General features: G+C 46.7%; 1 protein-coding gene across 7 annotated transcripts in view; it reads right to left on the bottom strand.

Moving 5' to 3' along the window:
* DOCK5 (dedicator of cytokinesis 5) overlaps nt 1-24,973 on the bottom strand; it is an 82,609-nt gene that overhangs the window by 32,531 nt on the left and 25,105 nt on the right. For all 7 annotated transcript variants that reach the window (XM_051811785.1, XM_051811786.1, XM_051811787.1 and 4 more), the window contains exons 6-30: nt 22,954-23,102; nt 22,157-22,292; nt 21,873-22,030; nt 21,051-21,132; nt 20,373-20,502; nt 19,463-19,535; nt 17,896-18,038; nt 17,147-17,272; nt 16,501-16,625; nt 16,298-16,396; nt 15,161-15,233; nt 14,205-14,308; nt 13,687-13,879; nt 12,822-12,919; nt 12,129-12,218; nt 11,639-11,739; nt 10,199-10,333; nt 9,425-9,536; nt 8,287-8,357; nt 6,920-7,026; nt 6,144-6,280; nt 5,376-5,471; nt 3,854-3,952; nt 529-623; nt 14-92 (exon numbers count right to left, since the gene is read on the bottom strand). In XM_051811785.1, coding sequence (XP_051667745.1) covers nt 14-92; nt 529-623; nt 3,854-3,952; nt 5,376-5,471; nt 6,144-6,280; nt 6,920-7,026; nt 8,287-8,357; nt 9,425-9,536; nt 10,199-10,333; nt 11,639-11,739; nt 12,129-12,218; nt 12,822-12,919; nt 13,687-13,879; nt 14,205-14,308; nt 15,161-15,233; nt 16,298-16,396; nt 16,501-16,625; nt 17,147-17,272; nt 17,896-18,038; nt 19,463-19,535; nt 20,373-20,502; nt 21,051-21,132; nt 21,873-22,030; nt 22,157-22,292; nt 22,954-23,102 — 2,811 coding nt within the window. The remainder of the gene's footprint in view (nt 1-13; nt 93-528; nt 624-3,853; nt 3,953-5,375; nt 5,472-6,143; nt 6,281-6,919; nt 7,027-8,286; nt 8,358-9,424; nt 9,537-10,198; nt 10,334-11,638; nt 11,740-12,128; nt 12,219-12,821; nt 12,920-13,686; nt 13,880-14,204; nt 14,309-15,160; nt 15,234-16,297; nt 16,397-16,500; nt 16,626-17,146; nt 17,273-17,895; nt 18,039-19,462; nt 19,536-20,372; nt 20,503-21,050; nt 21,133-21,872; nt 22,031-22,156; nt 22,293-22,953; nt 23,103-24,973) is intronic.

Here is a 24,973-nt window from a genome sequence, read left to right as displayed (position 1 = left end):
CGGGGATGATTACCTGGAGTTCAAAACTTTTTTGATCCAGGAAGGCCTGGTTGAGGACAGAGGTGAACTGGTTCACTGCCCTGAGGAAAACCCTGAAAAGATAAAAGCATCCATAAAAGCTGGCTCTGGAAATCAAAGAAATGACATTGCAGTTCTGGGTTTATTCCTCTAGAATCCCTTCCACCTCTTTCCCAGTGGAGAAACGTTCAGGGAAAGTTATTCCTTGGTTTAGTGGCCTCAAGTCACACCAGGGGAGGTTCAGGTTGGATATTAGGGGCAGTTTGTTGATTGACAGAGTGGTTAAACACTGTCCAGCTCTGGCTTTAGGTTTGCCATGGGATTCCCCCCCAAGCTGGAACCAAAAAGGATTCCCAGTGCCACCAACAGAAATGCCCAGGAAACACAATTCACTGAAATCCAATTTAAACCACCCAGAAATGGTCACAGAAAATCAACCTGCCTGTGTGAGTCACTCTCCTGTCAGAACCACAAAGGCTCCAAAGTAAGACTTCAAACAGAAATATCTACCTGCTCTGCATCATGTTCATGACCATCCAGTCAGCTGCATACACGTTTTTTCCAATCAGGTCCTTGAACATGATGAATGTTTCCATCAGGAAGTCCTGTTGCAAAAATAAAACCCATCAGGCTCCACATCAAAACCCAGGGAAGTGCAAACCTTTGCAAGTGCATTGATTAACGACTGCATTGATTAACAATCAATACCCTGCTGCTCCCAGGAGGGAGCTCTCATTGGGTGGGTGTGTTCCAATAACTAAATTACTTCTGACATCCCATCCACTCAATTAGAGCAGGAGAAATAATTCCACAGGACATGTTGAGCTGTTTAATTAAATCTGTCTTTACTGGTTTGAATTAAGCTGTGTTGGAGGGAGTCCTGGTGCACAAACTGGATTAAAAAGCAAAACCAATATTCAGGGACTTGTTTCCAAAGCCCTGAATGATGACAGTGTAACAGCTCTATGCAGGATCCTCTATTTTATCTAAATTAGACCTAAATTACACCTAAATTATAATGTATTTATTATTTAATTCCATTAGTTAAGTCTTTTCTGGTCCAGTTTAAGAAGGACACCTAAAGACAGGGAGTGAACATGATGTCAGACACATAATTTAGAGCATTATTGCACAGAAGACACTTTTTATGTTCTCCAAACTGCTCCAAACAAGACTTAAGACTTGGGCAAGGCAAGGTTGAATTGTGCAATGAGGAAAAAAAAGGAAAAGGCAAAAGAAGAGAGATGAGCTAAAGAAGGGAATATCAACAATATTGATCTCTACATTGTGGTCTCTACAGATATAAAAGCACTGAAATCAATTTTAGTCTCCACAACGACACCACATCAGCATTAAAAATGAGAGGGACACAAAGAAGGTCACAGGAAAAACCACCTCCCTGAAATCATCCCCAGCAAAAAAAAAAAAACCCTCTGTGGAGCTGAACAGTTTGCTGGAAAAAACTGGCAAGTGATGGAGGGAGAGAAATGGGCTTTGGGTGCTGCCTCAGGAAAAATCCTTCAGGCATTATTAAATCAGGGCTTGATGGAAAGGTTTGGGCTCGACACAGGGGCACCTTGAGGAGATGAATTAACTCCTAACAGTGTTAAACCAACCAAGCCACGATGCAAAGCAGGGCTGCAACCACCAGAGCCAACAAAACCCCCCAACAAACAGCAAAAATAAAGCCAATTACTGCAGTGAAACAAAACGTGCTGTTGGTATGAACAGCTACTACACCAGCAAAAAGGTGGGTTTGCTCATTAGATTTAAGGATGTGTAAAAATTAGATAAGAAATTGTTATTTTCCATCAGTTTCTGTTTAAATCCAGCCCTGCCCCATGGCAGGAGGTTGGAACAAGATGGTTTTTAAGGTCCCTTCCAACCCAAACCATTCTGTGAGTCTATTCTGGAATTCTAAACGATGAGCAGGTAGTTCTAATAATTACATTAATAGCAATTCACCCTCCTGATATGGCCTCATACAGAAGCTTTCTGTGGCCACAGAGAAACACAGAAGGAATATTCTCCTATTTGAGTCAGGAGATGCAGAAAGCTCTGCTAGAACAAGACCCACTGAACCCACGAGGGGAGCTTTGTGAGCACCAGTTTAACCTCCCCCTGAACTTCATTTATGATGTTCTCCTCCTCCTCCCTCAACTCGAATTTTCAGGGAGAAATTCTGAATTGAGGGCCACTCGACATCAGATTTGTTTCAACTCTGCCCTGAACTCCCCTTTTCCCCCAAAATCCCTCAGATTTACCTTCCCAACACCCCTCTCCTCTTGGAGATTGGGTTCCACATGACCTCTCCCTCATTTCCTGGCTCAAACAGCAGCAGAATTCCTCCTCATTTGCTGATTCTGGTTTCTTTCTCCCTCCCCAACAAATAATTTGGGTGAGAGCAAAAGCAGCTCTGAGCCCACACGGAGGGAGTGTGACCTGTAGGTGGCTGTGTTGCTCCAGAGATGGAAAACAAAATTCCTACTGCACGGGGGAGAAAAGCGTCCAAAATGAATTACAAACCTTTTTGGAGGGTTTTGACACAGGCAGAACACAACTCCAGGCTGGTATTTCAACAATCAAGCAAAAACAAGGAATAAAGGGGGCAAAAAAAGCCACAGAATTGCTGTCTCGTGCACCAGGGACTTGCTTTAATATTAGTTTTGACCATTTTGGGGAGTTTGGAGAAAACTCTGGGCACAGCTGTTCATTTTAAGGGCCTCAAAAAAATAAAAAGCTCATCTTTCACCTGGTGTCATATTGAAAGTCAAAAGCTAATGTTTCACCTGATGTCATACTGAAAGTCTTTGGGGATGTGAATTGTACAAAACTGTTACCATTTGGGGAACTATTTGCAGTGCTGCCCATTAAAGCAGGATTAAAGGATTTAATTAAACTTGAGAGGAGGGGGAAGAATTAGGTAAAGAGAAAAGGAGCACAAGGAGAGACAGTGAGAGGCAGAGAGGGGAAAACGCTTTTCCTTTCCATCTTCATTCCCTTTTCTGCCTCCTGACTTAAATAAGTCATTAAGCATGTTTTTACTCAATGCCACAAATGCTGCTCTGAGACAACAACACCCCAGAATAAATGCCCAGGGGCTGTGGCATCAGGAGCCCAGGACTCCCTGCTGATGGATGTGGTTTAATCACAGAATCATAAAATCAGCCAGGTTGGAAAGGACCTCTGAAATCATCAAGTCCAACCCTTGATCCAACCCCACTACAACCTTTACTCACTTGTAACTCAGTCAAAACTCCTATTAACTTCAATAAATCCAGAGATAATAACATTTTTAGTGCCAGAGGGATTTTAGTACATTGTGTTTATCCCCTCTTACGTTTCAAGTGCCAGGCATTTGAACTGAAATACTTATCAAGCTCATAAAAAATTAACACACATTAAGATGCACTAGAGCTTGTAGCTTTTTTTAATAGATATCATCATTGCAATCTTAAAATATACTTGGAAAGGTTAGGCAAGTGTGATAGCCTTTCCTGGAGACCAGCTTGTAAAGTTCTCTCTTTGGTGTTGGGATAAATTGTGGGAAGGGGTGGGGAAGCCTGGAAATTGGATTTTGGATTTCTAATGTGGCTCAAACTGCCACAGCAAGTCTGCATAAGAGAAAAATAAAACATTTGCAAAAAAAACCCATAAAAATGTTCTCCTATCAATTAATGAAGTTTTTAACCTGGCCTGCAGGTTTCCCGTGGCAGGGCTCTTAATCTGTCCTTATGGATTTATGTGCAGCCCAAACCCAACCCAGGAATTTGGAGTGACCTTCCCAAAGCAGAGCTGTGCACTGAGCTCATTCCCCCCAGCCAGGCTGACTTACAATAATGTCCTGCCTGGTTTTGAAAGTCTTGATGTAATGGCTGTAGTGGAAATCATCCATCTGCCTCAGGATGGCTGTCATGCAGGCCACGAAAATCCCCTGCAATGGCAAAAACAAAACACTGGTTATTGTCCTGTCAGTCCTGAGCGTGACCTCATCGATGTCACTGAGCACAGTCCTGCATCATCTGAGCCCTGACATCAGCCTGGGACTCTCTTCACTCCTCTGAACCAGCCAAGACTTCCTAAAATCCAACCATGAAGTCTGGGTGTTGCTTTCTTTCTCCTCAGGGATCACATTTTGCAAGAGAAACACATCTTCCCAACATGCATTTTTTTAAATATATATATGTGTGTGTGTGTGTATACATATATATGTGTATATCTATATACATATATATGTGTATATATACATATATATATGTATATCTATATACCTATATGTGTGTGTGTATACATATATATGTGTATATCTATATACATATATATGTGTATATATACATATATATATGTATATCTATATACCTATATGTGTGTGTGTGTATACATATATATGTGTATATCTATATACATATATATGTGTATATATACATATATATATGTATATCTATATACCTATATGTGTGTGTGTGTATACATATATATGTGTATATCTATATACATATATATGTGTATATATACATATATATATGTATATCTATATACCTATATGTGTGTGTGTGTATACATATATATGTGTATATCTATATACATATATATGTGTATATATACATATATATATGTATATCTATATACCTATATGTGTGTGTGTGTATACATATATATGTGTATATCTATATACATATATATGTTTGTGTGTATATATATATATATATACACACATACATACAGATCACTTCATTACATCTTCAGGGTCTTTTCTAACCTGATTCTCTGATTTTCAGGGTCTTTTCCAGCCCCATCCTCTGATTTTCAGGTTTAGCCTGGCCACTGCAAGTCCCACGGGGGACAGATTAACACGACTTCAGAGTTATCAAAAATAAGACACTATCCCAGCTCTTGATTTTTGCCATCTTTCTGGGCATGAAATACAGGGCAAATCAAAATATTCCAAGTGCTTGCACCTTGTAAGGTACTCCAGCAGTCAGAAATGCCCCTTAGGGATGTGTCACCCCTCAGCATTTAATCCTATTCAGCCAAGGCGATAAAAAGAGCATTTTTTCAGCAGACTGCTCGTGCCTGCAGTTAGAAACTGCCCTGAAACCAACTTCTCTGTGCACGAGGGCCCAAAGGGACTGGAAATCACCCCCCAGGGAATCAGTTCAAGGTGCAGCTGGAGCAGGACACCTCGGATCCCAACCCCCGGCCTCGGCAAACCACCCAAAGCCACGGGTGAGTGGCACAGGAGCCCTGCAGGAAAGGGAAAGGTGATTCCATAAACCACTGCTACACAGTGAAACCTCCCAGGGGAATAAATTCCACTGGGAAAAAGTGGTAGAAGTGAGGAAGTGAAAGGCTCTCACGATGTGGGGGGACTGGCGGCTCATCCCGATCACCGTGCGGTTGATCCTCCTCAGCAGGCGCTCCATGATCAGCTGGATGTGCAGAGCTGTGGGGCCCTGGGGAGGGGAAAAAGGCAAAGTGAGAGACCACTCTTAACGGACACTGCCCCAGAGAGAGCTCCCTGGGCTGGGGGACTGCCCTGACAGTGGTTAATTGCCATTAGAGGAAACAAAAAAAAGGAGATTTAAGCACTCTAGCGATCGATTCAAATGCTGGAGGTGTTCACTTGGTGAGGAGCTCAGTTCATTGATCTGGCCCAGCTTCATTAGCTCATCCTGCTGCTCTGACTGGGCTTTGTTTTCCCTGAACAGCTCTTCAGTTCAAAGCAGTGTTTTCCCAGCAACTCAGAATCAATGTCCAGGACCACTGTGGGCAGTAACTGTGTTCCCCAGACTGAGCCGTGTGCCCATTTCACAGAAACCAAACACTTCCATGACTTGCTCCAAGTTATTCAACGAGCCACCAGAGTAGCTGGGATAACATTTTGGTCCCTAGAAAGGGAAGTAATGGCTTTTAGTACTGTGTGATAATGACTAACTCAACCTTTCCTGGCTCCTTTTCAGACACAGCAAAAAAACCCCACAGTTCTACAAAGAACTCCCCAGCAGTGCAACAGAATTTCTGTAAACATCACAACTTCCTAATGCTTTAAACCATAAGTTGAGACAATTTTTTTTTACCATAACCTCTCCAAAGTAGAAGTGGCACCCCTGGGAGTTGATGCTCACCACATCTTTCCTGTCCAGCACTTCCAGAACGCTGCTGAGCAGCTGGGAACTGGCCTCGTGGTCAGGCTTGTGGGAATTGTCATCCAGCTGCCCACTCAGCTGGTCGATCAGCAGGGGCAGAAGGGCATCTCTGCACTCTGAAAAATGAGACAGAGACAGCACCATGTCATGTTGGCCTCGGGAGGATCCTCAGCATTCAGGGTACACGGGCACCACACAGGAGTTCTCCGCTCCCAAATTCACCTTGGACACCAAAACATACTTAAAGCCACTTGGGTTATAACCAACAGATGAGAGAGTCACAAATAACCTGTAATTAGTCATGGAATGGACTTAATGATCATCCAGTTCCACCTCCTGCCATGGGCAGGGACACTTTCCACTAGCCCAGGTTGCTCCAAGCCCTGTCCAACCTGGCCTTGGGCACTTCCAGGGATGGGGCAGCCACAGCTTCTCTGGGCAACCTGTGCCAGGGCCTCACAGGGAAGAATTTCTCCCTAATATCCCATCTAACCATGTCCTCTTATTTCTAAATTATATATATAATATATATTGCACCAAACAGCAAACTCAACTTCTGCCTCTTTCTACACCAGGATCCCACAGCGCTGGGAACTGGATAAAGACCCAACAGCCAAAAACCATTTCAGTTCTTCCAGGGGAAGGGATATTTCCAAAGATGGGTTTAAGGGCAGATTAGCACTGGTGGCTGACATGGGACCTTGCAAGGCATTTCTGGTTTGAAGGCTGTGTGGCCCCACGGAGAATCCACTCACCAGCCTGTCTGAAGAGATCACTCTCCACGATCTTGGTCAGGCAGTTCAGCTTCTGGCGGACGAGCTGGTTGTCAGGAATACTCTGGATAAACTTGCTGAAGAGGACACTGGTGTGCAAACCACAGAGGGAAAAGATGGTCAGTGCTTCCACCCAATGCCATCCCACCCTGCACTTGGGCAAGCCACAGAATCATGGAATGCTTTGGAAGGGAAGGGACCTTAAATAAGATCATCTCATTCCAGCCCCTGCCATGGGCAGGGACACCTCCCACTAGCCCAGGTTGCTCCAACCTGGCCTTGGACACTTCCAGGGATGGGGCAGCCACAGTTTCTCCAGGCAATCTGTGCCAGGGTCTTCCCACCCTCAGAGGGAAGAAGTCAAGCAGGTTTGTCTAAGTGTGGACATGTTGTCTCCAGGCAAATTACTGCAGAGCCCTGACTTATTTTTAAGAAACTCAGTACAGCCCTTGAAGAAAAACTGGGCAGTATTCAGAAACTGCAGGCTTAAAACTCCTAAAATTAGGCTTTTATTCCAAGGCAGACTAGGCACATCACAAAAAATTTACACACAGACAATACTCTCTGCCCTCCAGTGCCAGCAGAAGAGAATCACACTTGCTTTTCACTCAAAATGAAAGCAGAATTTTGCAAAGACCCAGCAGCCCCACTGCTGAAAGTTGAGCCATGTACAACAGCAAAAGCACATCCTTCCAGATGCCCCTTTCATCAAGAGTGATGACTCATTTCACTCCAAGATTCCATTAAATTCAATTCCGTAGACATTTGCTGTCTGTCTGCTGCTTCTGAGCAAATTATTTGTGTCAGCACAAGGGATGGGCAGTTCTGGGCAAAGCTGTGAACACCAAAGAACAGGAATCCACAGGGTTGTGGATTCCCTGGATAAATCCAGCTTTGTTTCCCTAACCAAGGCTTTGCCTTTGCCACGGATTTCAATTCACCTCAGGAACAACCACTAAGAATTGGTGGAAAACCTGCACAGTCCTCCAGGGTTGGTTTTCAGTAAAACTCAAGGTGACTATAGAAGCACAGAACCCCAGGATGCTTTGGGTTGGAAGGGACCTTAAAGCTCTCCTTGTTCCACCCCTGCCATGGGCAGGGACACCTTCCACTAGCCCAGCTTGCTCCAAACCCTGTCCAACCTGGCCTTGGACACCTCCAGAACAAGCAGCTGAGATGCACAGAACCCTTTTAACCACATCCTTTAAAACCCTGCAAGCACTTCCTCAAATCCCTGCCCAGCATCTGCACCACCATCTCAGAACTGGAGTGGCTGTTTTTAAGCAAAGTGTCCAAAATTCTTCCCACCCAGCTGAGCTGGGTTTAGAGGACAAACTTAACACAGTTACCTGAGCTCAACGGGGTCGAACACCAGTTTGACATCGTTTATGATGCTTGGCAAATACTTCAGAGCTGCCCCCTGCAAGAAAAAACCCAAGGACATGAAACACAGGGGGCACATCCAGTCTTTGTCAAGAGCAAATATGGGGACAACTGCAGGGAAATGGCTTAAGATGAAATTTATGCTTTCAAAGAGCCTCCAACAACCCCACACGTGCAGTGCAGAGCTGGCAAGGTGAGGGAGGAAGGATTCATGGCCAAGTTCTTTCCTTTTTTGCAGACATCCTGCAGTTCCAGGGGTTAGGCACCTTATTGCCTGACATAAAAAGCACTGGGCAGGTAAATTGGCTCTGTTCTGCACAGTTTAGCACATCCACATCCCCAGGAATAAGTTATCCAGGCAGCAGGAAGGCTTTCATAAATGTAGCATCCAGATAACTCTGACTCCAGGTCTCTGGGATGTTCTGGAGCTGCTGCCAGCAGCTACTCTGGCTGTCTGAAAATCACAGTCAGGCTTTAAATCACCCCAGAGCTAATTAAAAGTTCAGAGTCACCCTTTCCTTCAAATAAAAAGCATGGAAGAATGGAAACAAAGCAAGGAATCTCCAGGCCTCACTGCCTTCAGCAACTCAGCAGCCTCACTGCTCTGCTCCTCCTCAGAGCACCAGCACAAGGTTCATCATCCTGCTGACACCAGAAAAACCAGCAGGTACAAGATCTAAGACACCTTTAGAGACCATCTGGGTTTTTTTCACTGCTTTAATTCCCAGCATTACACGGATTTCTGCAGCAGTTGTACATTTGTACCTCCACCACCCTCGAGGGATTTCTGCAGTAGTTGTACATTTGTACCTCCCTCAGCCTCAGGCTTGGTTGAAGTGCCTTCCCCCCTGGGGCAGGTGGTAGCTCTTACCTCAGGAGATGCTGAAGGGATGCTGCTCTTTTTATTTGATGAACTTTTGGCTTTAAATACCCCTTTCCTGCCACACACACAGCTCATTAAAACAGACACTCAGAGGGGTGACTTGCCTTGAAGGGGTTTTACATTCCCCAAAGCCTGTTCCTTTTCCTGGCCCAGCTCCCTCCCAGCTGTATGAGCTGATCTAATAAAAGATATTATTACTTCTCCCTGCAAATCTGGCTCACCTTGATCTTCACAGCCTCCTCCAGAGGCCGGTCCATGAGGATGTTGAAGGACAGGAAGAGTTTGCGAATGGCATCATTGAATTCATTCCCATCTTCACTCTTCCCATAAACACTGCAAAGAACAGACACATAAACCCAGGATAACAGGGCCAGGGCAGCTGAAATGGGATTTTATCCTGGGCAACAACATCTCAGTGCAATCTCCTTCCACAGGCACATGAGGGGACCATCAGTGTTGGGGCTTTGCAGTGATTTTCTGCTGGAATCTGTTATGAGGGAAAACCTGCACTTTTTAAGCTGCAAATTCTGCTTGGGTTCCAACAGTAAAGGTATTAAACAAAGAAAAAGCCAGAATGAACATGGGTAAAGGATTCCACCCTACAGGATTCACTGTAAATCTCTGCCAAGATGTTTTGAGGCTCCAGTACAACCCCTGCCATTCACCACCCCCCAGCTGGAGGAGGTGCCACCCTCACCTCACCTCACAAGTGTTTGTTGTGTGTGTTTGGGTCTTAAAATGAGGAAGTCATTCCATGTTTTCCTTTTTAAAACAAATACTGGGCTCCATTTCAGCTCTCCCATGCTGCTAGGGGTGACTAAAAGGATTCTTCCTCTTTAAATGGGCGACTCCAATTTTTGCTTAATTTATTTGTTCCAGGCAAAGGGCAGGAAGGTCCTCTTAATGAATAAGGGATAGAAGATATGGGGAGGAATCTGGGGTGACTGGAAGAGCTCCAAGAGGAGCCCCAGGGCTGGCAGTGGCCGTGGTCTCACCTCAGGTACAACACCCGGGACTGGACGATGAACCTGAACAGGTACTTGAGGGCTTTCAGGGCAGCAAAGAGCAGCTCTGTCTTGCTGGAGTCCTCAGCATTCCCCACGTAGCAGTTGAGCACTTTGGTGAGCTTCCTTTGGAAAGAAAGCACAAAGGAGAACTAATAGAGACACAGCTCAGTTCCTGCCCAAGCCCAGCTTCCTTATTCCAGAGGGGAACTCCAGGCCAATAAACAGTAACAGAGGTTCCTCCTCTCAGCCCATTTCCTCCTGAAACCCTTGGCTTCACGGGATGCCAGGTTTTCACAACCACTTCATGAATTCTCACAAAGCCTACAAATCTGGCTGCAAATTCCACCCTCCTGATCTCCTTTTCTTCTTCCCTAAAATGAGCTGGAAAACCCGTTCCTGCTGGAGGTGACTGACACCTCCTCCGTGGGTTCTCAGTCTTGAGTGTGCAGCACAAAACTCTCCTGAAGCAGTTCTGAGCTGCAGACAAGTGGCACAAACACATGATGTGGATTTTTTTATCAGGTCTCTGCCCCATCAGAAGATCAGGATCCTCCCCCAGTGCCAGGGCTGGGAATATTCAGGCAAAATCCTCTTCGTTAATCAACTCCCAGCACCCAAAGCAGTGTGAGAGCGACAGCCAAGCTCTTGCTGCTCTATTTGCCACCCTGGCAGCATCCAATTCCCCCCTTTTTTCCAAATTCTGGCACGTGGAACACACAAAGGATGCTCTGGAATATTGCAGTTCACTTGGCATCGTGCAGGTGTCACGCCAAGCCAAGCTGGAAAAGAAGGCAAGGGAACAACAACAGAGCTAAGCCAGAGTGTGCCACTTAATCAGACTAAAAAGTCTGTTTATTGTGAGGGAAATAATGATGATTCTTCCACAGGTTACAGGGAAGAAGGGAAGGAAATCACATGGAAGCAGTGAGGGGAAGGAGAAAGAAATCCAGGAGATGGGGACTTCAAATTGTGCTTCCTCATGGAATTATCTTCAGGGTGACAGCCAGCAAGAGATGCTGAGCACTCAGCACCAGGAATTCACATGGATCAGGAAAAAAATCAGCAAAAGAAGAGATTATTGGCCTCAGTTATAACTTTTTAGTTCCCTCTTCCCATGAGGGTGATGACCTTTGGGTTGAGAGGTGCTGGATCAAGGAGTTGGGAAGTCAAGATCCACGACAGGAGTGTCCTTCCCTTACAGAAAAAAACAAAATAAAATCTCCCAACAGAAATTTTTAGAGGCTATAAAGAGGAATTACAAGTTGTCTTTCTCTCCTGTGAAAGTGGAGAAGAATGGGATGGGACTCCCTGGGCTCTGCTGCTTTTATCACGTTGCCATCATCAAAAATTACCTAATAAATACCACCATTACCAGAATTAAAAAGTAATCCCATCACAAGCCATCAGCCTGGGTGCACCAATACTCACACATATGCCAGGGTTGCACTGAAGTGCTTGTAAATGTAAGTCTCAAGGACAGCGTTGAAATGCTGGAACTTGATGTCTCCAATCAAAGAAATAATAAATACCTGCCAAAAAAATTCAAAAGGAAACACGTGTACAGAGCTGCACAGCCTGGAACTCCAACATAACTCAGTCTCCACTTGCATGTCATTTCTCTTGCTGGATTACAGGTTTTATTTGTTTTCTTAACAGCATTAATGCCACAGAGAGTGTTATTGATGTTCTAACAGTCACTAAACACTGGGTGTATTTATTTATTTATTACTGTTTTCACTGTGGTCACTAAAAAGCTGAATGTGCACTTCAGTCCTAGCTCTGAAAACGCCTTAAGAAGAGTTTAAATGTAATTTATTAATAGAGCAAAATACCAGCTGCTCATCTAAAGGAATCACCACAAAGAGGCTGAAAATGTGGCTGAAAACAAATACTCTAAATGCCCAAAAGACTCACTCACCAGGGCATCAAACACAAGGAAGTCATAGGTTTCATTTTCTGACATCTCCATCATGATGTTGAAAAGTGCATCGAGGGTGTCAGGCAAAAACTAGAGGGGAAAAAAAATGTAATAGTAAAGAAATAATAGTGAATAGTAGTAAAACAGTAAAAAAAATGGTAAAAGGGTGTCTGGCAAAAACTAGAGGGGAAAAAATATGATAGTAAAAAAATAATAGTGAATAGTAGTAAAACAGTAAAAATAATGGTAAAAGGGTGGCTGGCAAAAACTAGAGGGGGAAAAAAATATAATAGTAAATTAAGTTAGGCTTTGAATGTGTTTTCCATAAGGATACATGAATGTGTATTTCATAAGGATGCAGGGGAATATATTTCATAACTTTTCATCATTTCAAAATTAATCAAAAAATATTCCCTAAGTATACAGGGAAAATAAAGTCCCCAATATCTCCCTGATGTCCAAGGCCAGGTTGGAGCTACCTGGGCTGGTGGAAGGGGTTCCTGCCCATGGTAGGGGGTGGACTGAGATGATTTTAAGGTCCCTTCCAACCCAAACCATTCCATGATTCCCCTGGAATTGCCCTCCCAGCCCCTTTTTTTGGGCACAGCACGGCCCCAACCCTTCAAGGCCAACCCCAGGCACGCACACCTGAGCTTGGGTAACACCAAAGGAGACCCAAAACCCCAGGAATACCTTCACAATCTCCCCTCCTTCCACCTCCATGAGCTTCCTGAGGTTGTGGGCGATGTTCTGGGAGTTGGAGCGCCAGTTCAACAAACCCAGCAGGTCAACTGGCAAGGGCACAACAACGGCAGCAATTAGCAATTCCAACCCCCCCCCAGCTGACTTAAGGGCTGCAGAACGAGCCTAGAGGTTATTTTTAGCAGCAGTGTACGGGGAAAAGTCACCCTGATGCACAGAATGTTACCTGGAGGTGGTTCCTCTGTCCTGGCGAGGAAGGGAGGTTTTGCTATAAATGGAAACTTTGGTGCAGTCCTGACAACACGAGGCACTTGGAGGCAATTCTGCAGGTTTCTCACTCACTCAGAGGAGGCATCTCAAGCCAGGGATTTTATCAACCCAAGAGCCTTCCAGAGCTACTGGAAGTCTCCCATCATCTCCCAGCACACGCTGCACTCGATCCCATCTGTACATCCCTTCATTCTGACCCCTCTGGCAGCACGAAAAGCAGAGTTAATGTCCAACAGCATCCTGCAGAGCTCAGTTCTAACTGCTGCTCTCTTAATAGCAGAGAAGATAATTACCCTGAAACATTCATAACTCTGAGAGAACACACACACTGTCACTGGGAGGTGCTGTTTCTGCATAAGGATTTAACAGGGGCAGCTTGGATACAACATTCACAGGATGTGGCTGCACAAACACCTCTGTAGCTTGTACTGGCAACATGATGCCAATAATGCTGGCACAGGGCTGCCATTGATGAGCCAAACAGCAAAATTAAAGCTCAAGCACTGTGCCCACCCATCCTGCACTGCCAAAACATCTGGGTGAAGAAAATGCCCTTTTTACTTCCAACCCCCAGCGCAGGACGTACCATTCTGGGTGAGTTTGGTGGAGCAGATCACAGTGGCAATCTGGAAGCTGTCCTTTGTGCTGTCTTTCGTGGGGGTGAAGTTGGCCAGGTGGTGCAGGTTCTTCCCTGAAGGAGCCTCCCTCTCCTCCATCTCCGTTTTGGTGCAAGGAAGACTCAAATAGCTTTTGGCATCTTCCATTTTCTTGTTGTCGCCCTGTGGGTCGAGAGCAGCAGAGAGAAGGGTTATCTCACACTGAGCACACTCATCTGACCTCCTGCACTTCTCAGCTGCAGTCAAACTTCAACACAGTGATGGACACAATGGATTTGAAACACTTCTTAACCTCTGGAATTGTTTGGGCTTCTCACTTCAGGGAATAAGTTGCCCATGCAGCTGAAGGACTAAGATATTTTCAGAAATCCAAACCACAGAGTTTAGGAGGGTCTCCCCTCCCCACCCACACATTTTGTAGCTGGGAAAACCAGCCAAGAGAGTGTTTTGATCAGTTAGACAAAAGGCAAGGCTGTGGCCAGGTTACCTTGTAAACAATCAGGTTGTGTTTGCCATCCTGCAGCGTCGTCCCATCTGCATTCATCAGCTTCACAAAGCCCACACCAAAAGCTCTCTCAGACCTATCCCTGGCTGCAAACACCAGGAGAAGTCTTTGTTAGGAACTGCCTTATTTATGGGCATACAAGCCACAGTGCAGCTCTCTACCTAAGGCAGCAGCTTTTTTATTTATTAGCATCTCAAGGCACTTCACAGGTACCTGCAGCTACACAGACATCCTCTCTGCAGCATCTCCCACCACACCAGTTTAGTGCTTAATCCTGCTGATGGATGGACACATTAATGGATGGACTCCATCATCTTAGAGGTCTTTTCCAACCTTAATGACTCAATGATTCCATGACACACAACTGCAGAGATATTTTGGTCGGGATTTTGCACCTCTGTTTGTCAGGAATGGATGTGGAAGTGTCTGCATCTCCCAGATGCCTTCAGAGGATTTTTTGGAGAGCCTTTCAAGGGCTTATTCTCACATTGCTGATCTTGTTTCAGGGCTCTGAAATTGCCTGATGAAACTTCCGGCTCTCACTTTCTCATTAGTTTATCATTTATCTAATTAGAAATCCTCCTACAGGAAGACCATTAGAAGCCCACCAAGCCCTGCACTGAATTTTGTCAAGGCCTTGATATAAATTAAAACCAACACCATACACTGAGAAGCCAGAGCAATAATAAGCACTGATAACTGCCTTTTAAGGGGGCCATCATGCTGCTCCTTCTCTAATTTCAGTTTTAGAACAGCACCAGCACCAAACCCGCACGGTGAAAAAATCTGAGTTATTTTGCTTCTGGCTTGCAAAAAAATCCACAATGCTGGAATTAAGTAGAAATGAGGAATGAGCAGCAAAAAGAGCCACACTTCTGGGGGATGCTCAGGAAATCCCCAGGAGGGTGGGAAGAGCACAGCCCCTTCCTGGTACTCACATTCCTGGGACGAGCGGTGACGGAAAGTGAACCTCAGATGGCACCGACTGACCTCTTCTATGGCAATGGCCACCTGCACAGGGAACAGCAGGGACATGCAGCACCCTTCCCCACCTCCTGATGTTCTGCAGGACATTTGGGGATTGAGGCACCTTCTGATTTTAAACCAGTTCTGGGTTTAATCAGTCCCGTTCGATCTCTTTATTGATGAGCTGGATGAGGGGATCAAGTGTTCCATGGGCAAATCTGCTGATGGCACCAAGCTGGGGGGGAGTGTGGATCTGCTGGAGGGCAGGAGGGCTCTGCAGAGGGACCTGGCCAGGCTGGATCCATGGGAAGGATCCAACGGGCTGAGGTTCCCCAAGGCCAAGGGCCGGGTCCTGCCCTTGGGCCACAACAACCCCCTGAGCCCCACGGGCTGGGCCAGAGTGGGGGGACAGAAAGGGCCCTGGGGGGACTGACTGACAGCAGCTGGACAGGAGCCAGGGGGGTCCAGGGGGGCAAGAGGCCAATGGAGCCTGGCCTGGCTCAGGAAAAGTGTGGCAGCAGGAGCAGGGCAGGGATTGTGCCCCTGCCCTGGGCACTGGGGAGGCCACCCCTGGAGTGCTGTGCCCAGCTCGGGGCCCTCAGGTTGGGAAGGATGTTGAGGGGCTGGAGCAGGGGCAGAGAAGGGCAGCGAGGCTGGGGAAGGGTGTGGAGCACAAGTGCTGTGAGGAGAGGCTGAGGGAGCTGGGGGGGCTCAGCCTGGACAGGAGGAGGCTCAGGGGAGACCTTCTCACTCTCTGCAACTCCCTGCCAGGAGGGGAAACCAGGGGGGCTCAGACTTTTCTCCCAGGACATGAGGGCACAGCCTTGAGCTGCCCCAGGGCAGGTTTAGGTTGGCCATGGGGAAGAAGTTCTTCCCAGAGAGAGGGATCAGCCCTTGGAATGGGCTGCCCAGGGAGGGGGGGGAGTCCCCGTCCCTGGAGGGGTTTGAGCAGAGCCTGGATGTGGCATCAGTGCCATGGTGGGGGGGACAAGGTGGGGTTGGGTCACGGGTTGGACTCGATGATCTCAGAGGTCTTTTCCAACCTGGCTGACCCTGTGTTTTTGTGATTCCACACCAAGGAAGCAGGGCAGGGACTGAGCCCCTCGTACCTTCACGGTCTCGTACCAGCAGGGCTGCTTGACCTGGTAATAAACCACCGACTTGTACTCGGAGACCCCTTCGTAACCAGCCCCAGGATGGATGGCTTTCTTTGGGCAAAAACACACAGGGAAGGGGGGGAGGAGGAGAAGGTGAGGTCTGGAATGAGAGCAGGGAGGATTTGGGGTCATGCAGCTCTCGGAGGCCCTGGTACCTCCTGCAGGTTTCCATCCTCGTCGTGCACAGACATGGTGACTTCCACGTTCTTGGGGGTTTTCTTCTTCCCCTTGTCGAACTCCCCTTGGATCAGGGTGACGTAGATGTCGTTCCGAACGTCCCCTGAAATCCAGAAGGGTTTCTTGAGGGTTTTCCTCACACAGGTGGACATTTCACACCCCTGGGGACCACGTCACCCTCATCTTCTCCTCAGCCTTTGGGTAATTCCCAGAATCACAGAATATTGGAAGGGGCTTTTAATGACACCCAACATCCCAGCATTTCACCTCCATCTCAAATTACACAAAATCCTTATAAAATGAACCGTTTTCCTTTTCATAAACCTCTTGTCCTTATGTATTTTTTACAGGGCTAAATCCACTTAGAATGGATTATACAGGGTCAAACCTACACCCAACAAAACTGTCTCTGACTAAAAAGACATTTTAATCCAAAAAACTATCATTTTTCAATCAGAAAGGAAACTCATGCTTTCAATTCTTTTGACAAAACCAATTTAAAATCGTCCAGAAATGTGAAGAAAAATAGAAAGTTTTCAGACAGCTTCAAAATATATCTTTTTATAGCAGAAACTCCAGAATTTTAACTGGCTCTTTCCCTCTGTAGAGGCACAGGGGACCTACCAGGAAGGATGATCTCAGGGAATCCCATTTTCCGAGCCACAGCAGTTGATCTGTCTACAAGGTGGGAGAAATCCTTTTGAACCTGAGCCAGATCCCCAGGGAGCAGCTTCAGGGAGACCCAAAGACCTGAGAAAAGGATGATAACACTTGTTTACTGCCAAAAAAAAAAAAAAAGGTACAAACCCATGAATTTTAAGCCCATGAATTTTAAGCCCATGTTTATAAAAACCTTTTTCCTCCTGTGACCTTCCTGCATCAATTCCTTAAATATCCCGAGCTGGTTCTTTCTTGCCCAGTTCTGCATCTCCCTAAGGCTGAGGGAGACTTTACTGGGCAAGAAGATGCTCTGAAGTAAAACACAAACTTTCTGGGGTGAACCCTGAGTGTGTTTGAGCAAAGGCCACACACACAGGGAAGGGCAGAAGGATCCTGAATAATTCACTTTAAACCCAAAGCCATTCAGGACACGCAGCAACGTTCACCTGACAGGATTTTATGTCCCTATAAACAGCTTTAGGTTGGAAATATTGCATTATTAGCATGGAAAGCATCAGCTGGAGAAGCTCCTCTCAGCCAGGTGAGAAGAGCTCCTGGGTTAGATCCACGTGTGCTGGGTGACAACCACCACAGGGAACACAGGCTTGGCTCAGGGAAGGGATCAAACTCCCCCAGTCCCTGATCTCTGGACTTCCACAAGGCTTTTATCTCCTCAGCAAGCAGGGGAACCCTTCCCCAGGCTGGGGCTGTACCTTGGCCTTTGTGATTCACCTCCTTGGCAGCGATGACTTTGTTGAAGACCGAGGTGAGGGGCTCGTTCTCCCCAATCACGTGGGATGTGATCAGGGGGGACATGATCAGCTGCCTCTGCCTGATGTAGGTCTCCATGGCAATCCTAAATCAGAGAGCACACACCAACATCAACCTGGGCAAGAAGGGGGCTGGCCAACAGCTGGCTGTTTTCCAAGGAAATGTTTTTTTTTTTTTAAAGGATTCCCTTTAAAAAGGGTTCCCTTTTACTTTTTCACCTGCACAGAGCCATGGGAAGAACATTTAAACTCTCAAACTAGGAAGGACATCAGGCTTAGGATGAGTAACACTGAGCTGAGGCCTGATTTCAGTTGTACCTGAGAGCTGGTCCCTAGAGGCCACGTAGATTAATTAGTGTTAATTTAACAGAATTAATGACTGCTGTGAGATCACAAGTGGTGAACCTCTCCCTAGTCACAGACACATCTATTGAGCTTTGGATCTTGAACCTGACTTCACTCCTGTACCCACACCAGCAACAGTGACACACAAAATCATGTCTTCACAGCTTGAGGTGTCCAGCTGTGCATTCAAACTCAGCCTCATTAGAGCAGAAGGAAAATGGGGGAAAAACCCCAAACCAACCAAACAAAAACCCCAAAACAAACCAACCCCCCAACAAACAAAACAAAACACAAACAAAGGACCCAAACAAAAAAACCTCCAAGCAAACAAAGAAAAATAACAAAAACAAGCAAAGAAAAATAACAAAACCAAACAAACAAAAAAACCCCCAAACCAAACAAAAGCCCCAGAACCTCCCAAACAAACAAACAAACAAAAACCAACCATAAAGCAGCAGAGTGACATTATTCTGCAAAGGAAAAGCCATCCTTCCAGGCCCTGAAAGGGTAGGGAACAAAGTCTCCCCTGAAAATACCTTGTAATAACATCTGGCTGCAGCACTTGCACTGCTATATTTAGGACTGTAACAACATGGCTGGGTCTACCCAAACAAGCTCCATTTCAGTGCCTGGAATGTGCCAAAAAAGTGAGTACCCAGAGCAGGCAGAGCACACAAGGCTGACCAGCACTGCAGGAATGCAGAACTCACTGGGCTTCCTGGGAAAAATCCCTTCCCTCCTGCCCTCTGACCCTTCCAGGGAAATCTGGAGAGGGAAGAGGCAGAGGTCCCACCCAGCAGGGACAGGATGTGTCCTTGTGCTCAGGTGTTTCTGAAACTCTTGCTTCTCACCCCTCAAAGAGTTTGGAAACCACCTCCCCCAGGTCTCCCAACGTTATTTAGCACCGTGTCCTCCTTTTCTCTCTCCCAGGGAGAAATTCCAGCTGATTGCCAGAACTCCCCAGCAATTCAGCCTGTCATGGACACACAGAGAGCAGAACAAAGGCTCCAGGGGACTGACAGAAACCTTCCCCTTCCAAGAGCTGGCTCCTGATCTATCTGCAGAGCCCTTGGGGCAGTGCCAGCCTCCCAGACAGATCTGTCCTCCTGCAGAGGACAATGGCTTTAAATAAGCCAGAGCTGTGACCTCTGGAGCCAGTACTTACTGCTGGAAGGGGATAAAATGCTGCTTCTCCTCGTCATCCACCTTGCCATGGATGATGTCAGTTATGTCCATCACTGCAACGACACCAGAGCAGCACTTACTGCTAAAGGACACCCAGGGAGCTCTGCCCTTCATGATGGAAACAGCATTTCCTGCTAAAGGACACCCAGAGAGCTCTGCCCTTCATGATGGAAACAGCATTTACTGCTAAAGGACACCCAGAGAGCTCTGCCCCTCATGATGGAAAAAACAGCTCGTTTGGGGACAGTGGCACCCGTGACAAGGGCTCTGAGCAACCTGGCCTGGTGGAAAGTGTCCCTGGGGGAAACTGGGGGGGCTTTAAGGTCCCTTCCAGTCCCAACCACTCTGGGATTCTCACCAGACAGCACCACCCTCATCTGAACTTTTCAAAAAGCACCTTTTCACTGATGGGCAAGTCAGCCTGTGAGTGTGAATATGTGGTAAAAACCAGGTGGGGCTCAGGGCTTTCACAGTAGAGAAATCACATTTATAATCAAAGGCTGTTATTGCTCATTCATTTTGTTTTCCACCACAAATTTCAAGTCCTTTCCCAGGAGATCACAGGAATCAAAGAGGAATTGGGTGTCTCATTCTGTAAAACCTCCAGCTTTATCCCTTGAGCCCCGAGGAGAAAATCCCTCCTGGATAAAGCCCTGATAAAGCTGCTGCCCTGAGAGGTGACAAAAGTGAGCAGTGACAGCATTTCATCCTCCTGGACAACCTTCATTCGAGGTCTCAGAGGGGACTATTTATGGCTGGGCAGCAGCAGAGATGCTGACCCAGGTGGGTGCCAGGCTTTGGGACACCCCCAGCCCACAATTCCCAGTTCCCAGCCCGCTGTCCCAGTCCCTGGGCCATGGCAGACTCTCCAGGGGCTGCCCCTGCCCTACCTGCCACCCCAAAGGGCCTCCTGAGCCCACAGGTGTGCTTCTTGCCATCCTTGAGCTCCATGTGCCCCACCCTGACGATCTGACACACCAGGCTGATCTTGGGTCTGATCAGGTCAGAGCTGCTCAAGTCCTGGAAGTGAGGTGAGAGAAAAGGATATCAAAATCTGCTTCATGGATAGGAGGGAAGGCAGAGAGAGCAGGACACTCTGGGAGACTGAAAACGTGAAAATTGTGACCTCCAGGACCTCAAGGGAGCCCCGAAGGTCCTTGTGGGACCCCAAGGGAGCCCCGAAGGTCCTTGTGGGACCCCAAGGGAGCCCTGAAGGTCCTTGTGGGACCCCAAGGGAGCCCTGAAGGTCCTTGTGGGACCTCAAGGGAGCCTGCAAGGAAGGTGCAGAGAGACATTTATGGTGCCAGGACACAGGGAATGGCTTCCCACTGCCAGGGGGCAGGGACAGGTGGGATAGTGGGATAAAATTCCTCCCTGGGAAGGTGGAGACACCCTGGCACAGGTTGCCCAGAAAAGATGTGGCTGCCCCTGGATCCCTGGAAGTGCCCAAAGCCAGGTTGGAACAATCTGGGACAGTGGGAGGTGTCCCTGCCCATCACTGGGTGATCTTTTTGATCCCTTCCAACCCAAACCATTCCATGATTCATTCCCTGATGCTCTGAACTCACAGTGAAGACTGCCTGGAGGTTATTTAGCTTCTCAATTTCTTTGGGCATCCCGTTACTGCCCCAACGAACCAGGTAATTCTCACTGCAAATGAAGGAAATAAAAGAAGGAATCTAAATAAATCGACACCCAGCATTCCCAGTTCCTGCCAGAAGCTGGAAAGAGTTTTGATCTTTTGGGAATATCTGAAGAATTCTGCCCAAATCTTTCATCCCAAGAGGACTCTGAGGTCGATTTTGATCTTTCAGGAATATTTGAAGAATTCTGCTACATCTTTTATCCCAAAATGACTCTGGGGTGACTCATTTCAGAGGAGGGTGAAGGCACATTGTGAGCACTCCCCGTGTAATTCCAACTGCATTTCCACACCTGATAACTTAGTGCTGGAGACAGAGTGTTCCTGACACAGACTTGCTTCCCTGATAAAGTTCTTTACATCCTCCCTACCAATATATAATTCCCAGTTATTTGATGTGACCCTGCACTGCCTGGACAGAAAACATCAGGTATGGACATGATTTATTGGGAAACAAATAATCAAATGCATCCAGTCTTGGGAAAGTTGAGAATACAAAAAGACAATCTGGGGTTTTGGGTGATGTATCTCAGAAATGCTCAGCTTTAAGGAGGGGAGTCAGAACCTTGACTTCCCATCTCAGCTGAAATTAATTCCCAATTAATCAGAATTAATTTTCCCCCCACACTGGGGCAGCAACCACAGAACTGGAAAAAACTTCTCTGCTGGATTTTCTTTTCTAACCTCTACTGGCTTCTTTAAAAGGACCACCAGGATGACTAAATGACCTCTTAAAAACAGCCCCTACCTGATGAATTTGGAGAGATCAGGGTCGTAGAGGCTCATTAACAGCTCGGCATCTTCCCCAATGTTGCAGACAAAGTTCTTGAAGTTCACATACAGGCTGTAGGTGTGGGTGGAGTTGAAGATTGGCTGCCCCCTGAGGTCCAAACTCTGCTGCAGGGACTGCAAGGGACGGGAACATTTCCATGAAAAACAAACCCAGAGGAATTCAGTTGTGTGCTGCCAAAGGAGCACGAATGTACAAACACCAGGGACTTGGAGAGGACAGAGCAGTGACAGGAGATGCACCTTCTCCTCCTGGATCCTCTCATCAATCCTTTTGGAGGCAGTTTCGTGGGCCCTGAAGAGGGAGATGGTGCTGGTCTCATCCGGGTCCAAGATGTTCCCGTTGTCATCTCGCACCACCAGGTCCAAGCCCAGGATCCTGAGCAGCACAGGGCACAAGAGGGGGATTTTGATTCAGTTTGGGAGCAGCAAAGGGGGCTTCAAGAGCACAAATGAACCAGGGAACTCAATTCCAGGGTGGCATCTCCCTCATTCTTGCTTGCAGGGCTTTGTTTTAAAAGGTGGATGTGTACCTACCAAGCTGATTATTATTCTTTGCCACAAGCTTTCTTCTTAATTGACTTATTTGACTTGAATCAGGTCTGACAGGCAGATAAATGAGCTCTGGAGTTGTTCCCTGTTCTGTGCAAACCAGTGAGAGCTGGAGTTCTGGTGGCCAACAGAATCCTGTTCCTCAGTTGCTGATAAAGTAATTTATTTATTTCACCACCAGCAGCCAAATCCTGGCTCCAGCCAACCAGGAACAAATTGTTCTCCCTGGGAAATGCCACCAAGGCCAGATTTATGAAGAATTAAGACAGGTGAGGCTTCCTGCCAAGTCCAAGAGATCTCTGGCATGTGAAGAACCCACTGCTGCAAACCCACCTGCCAGGCAGTGCCACCCTGATGGGCTCTCCAAGCTGCCACCATCGCCCTTCCAAGGGAAAAATCCCAGCCTAATTCAGTGTGTGGTCACTCCCACTGTGCATTTCCTGGGATTTGGGATCCCCCCCTGCCCCCCAGGCAGAGTTTGGGTTTACCTGTTGCCATAGTCAATCTTGGCAGTGACTTTCTTCTTGAGCTCAGCCAGTTCATCCTTGGGAAGGGTCCCCGAGAGGATCTGGGACCTCCACTCTATCAGGCTGTAGGTCAGCTGCTGCACGTGCCTGAACTGGGTTGTCTTGTTGTTCTGCAGGAAAAAAGGGACAATTTTAAACAAGAAAAGCCTGAAACCACTGAGCTCAGTGAGCTCAGAACTGTCCTCAGCTACAGAACCCCACAAGTTGTATTTAACTACAAATACCTGAGAAACAGGCCCTGTGTGATACTGCAAGATGAGACCCCAGGAATGAGTTCTCCAGTGCTTTGCATGGCCAAGGTTTAAGTGTCTTTAAGATCTTTAAGTGCCTTCAAGGGCTCCACCTTTCCCCAGGACATTTTTTTTTTTTTTTTTTCAGAAAAACCCCACAGACTAAAAATAGGTTTCTGGTGTTTTCAAGCACTTCATAAGTGCTCTGCTGGGGAATTTTATGTACAGGGCAGAGAGAGGATGTTGAGTGACCACAAGGGTGTTCTAGCAGACTGAGACAGGAATGGCAACTTAATAGAGAATCATGGAGTGTCCTGAGCTGGAAGGGACCCACAAAGATCATCCATCCAACCCCAACAACCCCACCCTGTGCTGAGAGAGTTGTCCAAAAGCTCTTTGAGCTCTGTCAGGCTTGGGGGGCTGTGACCAAACCCTGGGGGAAACACAGAAAGAACAAATATTCAGCTCCCAACCACACCCTGGGGGAAGAACCTTTCCCTTCCATCCAGCTGAACCCCCTCCTGCCCCAGCTCCTGCCATTCCCTTGGGGCCTGTCCCTGCTCCCAGAGAGCTCCTGGCCCAGCCCATGTTTTCATACCCATGTTTTCACACCCCTCCCCAGCTGTAGCTGCTCAGAACCACGTCAGGGATTGCCCTAAAAATGCTCTAAACCAATCAGCTGAGTGGATCCTCCTGTTTGCATTTCCATCTCTGCTGTGAGAGCAGCAGCTCTAATTACCCAGCACTGACTGAACAGGACATCAAAAACTCCTGCTGAAGAGTTTTCTCCTGCCATCCCTGCTGTTATCATCCTTAATTAACAAAAATACTTCTCCTGCTCTTTGCTGGTTCCACCCTGACAAAATCACTCCCATCTATGCACCTTGTTCCTCTAATTCCAAGCTCCAAGGCTGTAATTAAAACATGGATGGGTGTGTGCAAACCTACCCTGTTTGGAGCAAGGTGTGCTTGGAGAAGTAAATAAGCTTTTAAAAGTGTCAGACAAAATATTAAACCATTTAAAACATTTAAACCATTGAAGAGGAAGTCCAAGTCTCCTCCTCTCTTCGCCACCTGGGACGACTCTGAGTGCCAAGAGCAGCTCATTTTCCCAGGGAAGGGCCACAGACTGGAAGTTTCTGGGACAATGATTATGGTTATTCAGCTCCAAAATGACCTTTCAAGAGGTTTTTGGCTCCCTCCCACCCACAGCCAGTGGGAACTGGCCAGTGGTTCCTTGCTGGTCCTGACTGGGGTGTGACTTAATTAAATTAACAGCAGCAGGGCTGTTAATTTTTAACTGCAAACCCCAACTGCTCCCCCACAGCAGAAAGGGAAACTCAGTTCAGTGATTTCCCCATTCTCATCTCTGTCAAATAACGTGAATGATTAATTAAATTACATGAAGGATATAAATCACTCATATTTCCCCCCAAATCTAAAGGGAGTTCTAAACAACCATCTTCTTTTCCATTTGGATGACAGAGACTACAAGAGGTTTGAGTTGCTACAGGGAGGATATCAGAGATATATTTAACAAACAAAGAGATATATTTAATAAACAAAGAAAAAAAGGGTGTCCTTGCATAAAAATACTTGCAAGGAAAAGGCAATTTGTGTGGGTTTTCAGGGCAATACAGAGCAGACCTCAATGTGCCATCAGCTAAAGCTGAGTTATCTCCACACCTAATTCCTATTAACTAAAGCAAGTTAACCTCCCCCCCATTTTTATATTTATTTTGCAGTGGAGA

Source organism: Manacus candei, unplaced genomic scaffold, assembly GCF_025592945.1.
Source record: "Manacus candei isolate 608988 ecotype Guabito, Panama unplaced genomic scaffold, ASM2559294v1 h1tg000084l, whole genome shotgun sequence".
Classification (NCBI taxonomy): domain Eukaryota; kingdom Metazoa; phylum Chordata; class Aves; order Passeriformes; family Pipridae; genus Manacus; species Manacus candei.
Note: the sequence above shows the minus strand (reverse complement) of the source record. Positions and strands in the feature narration are given on the sequence as shown.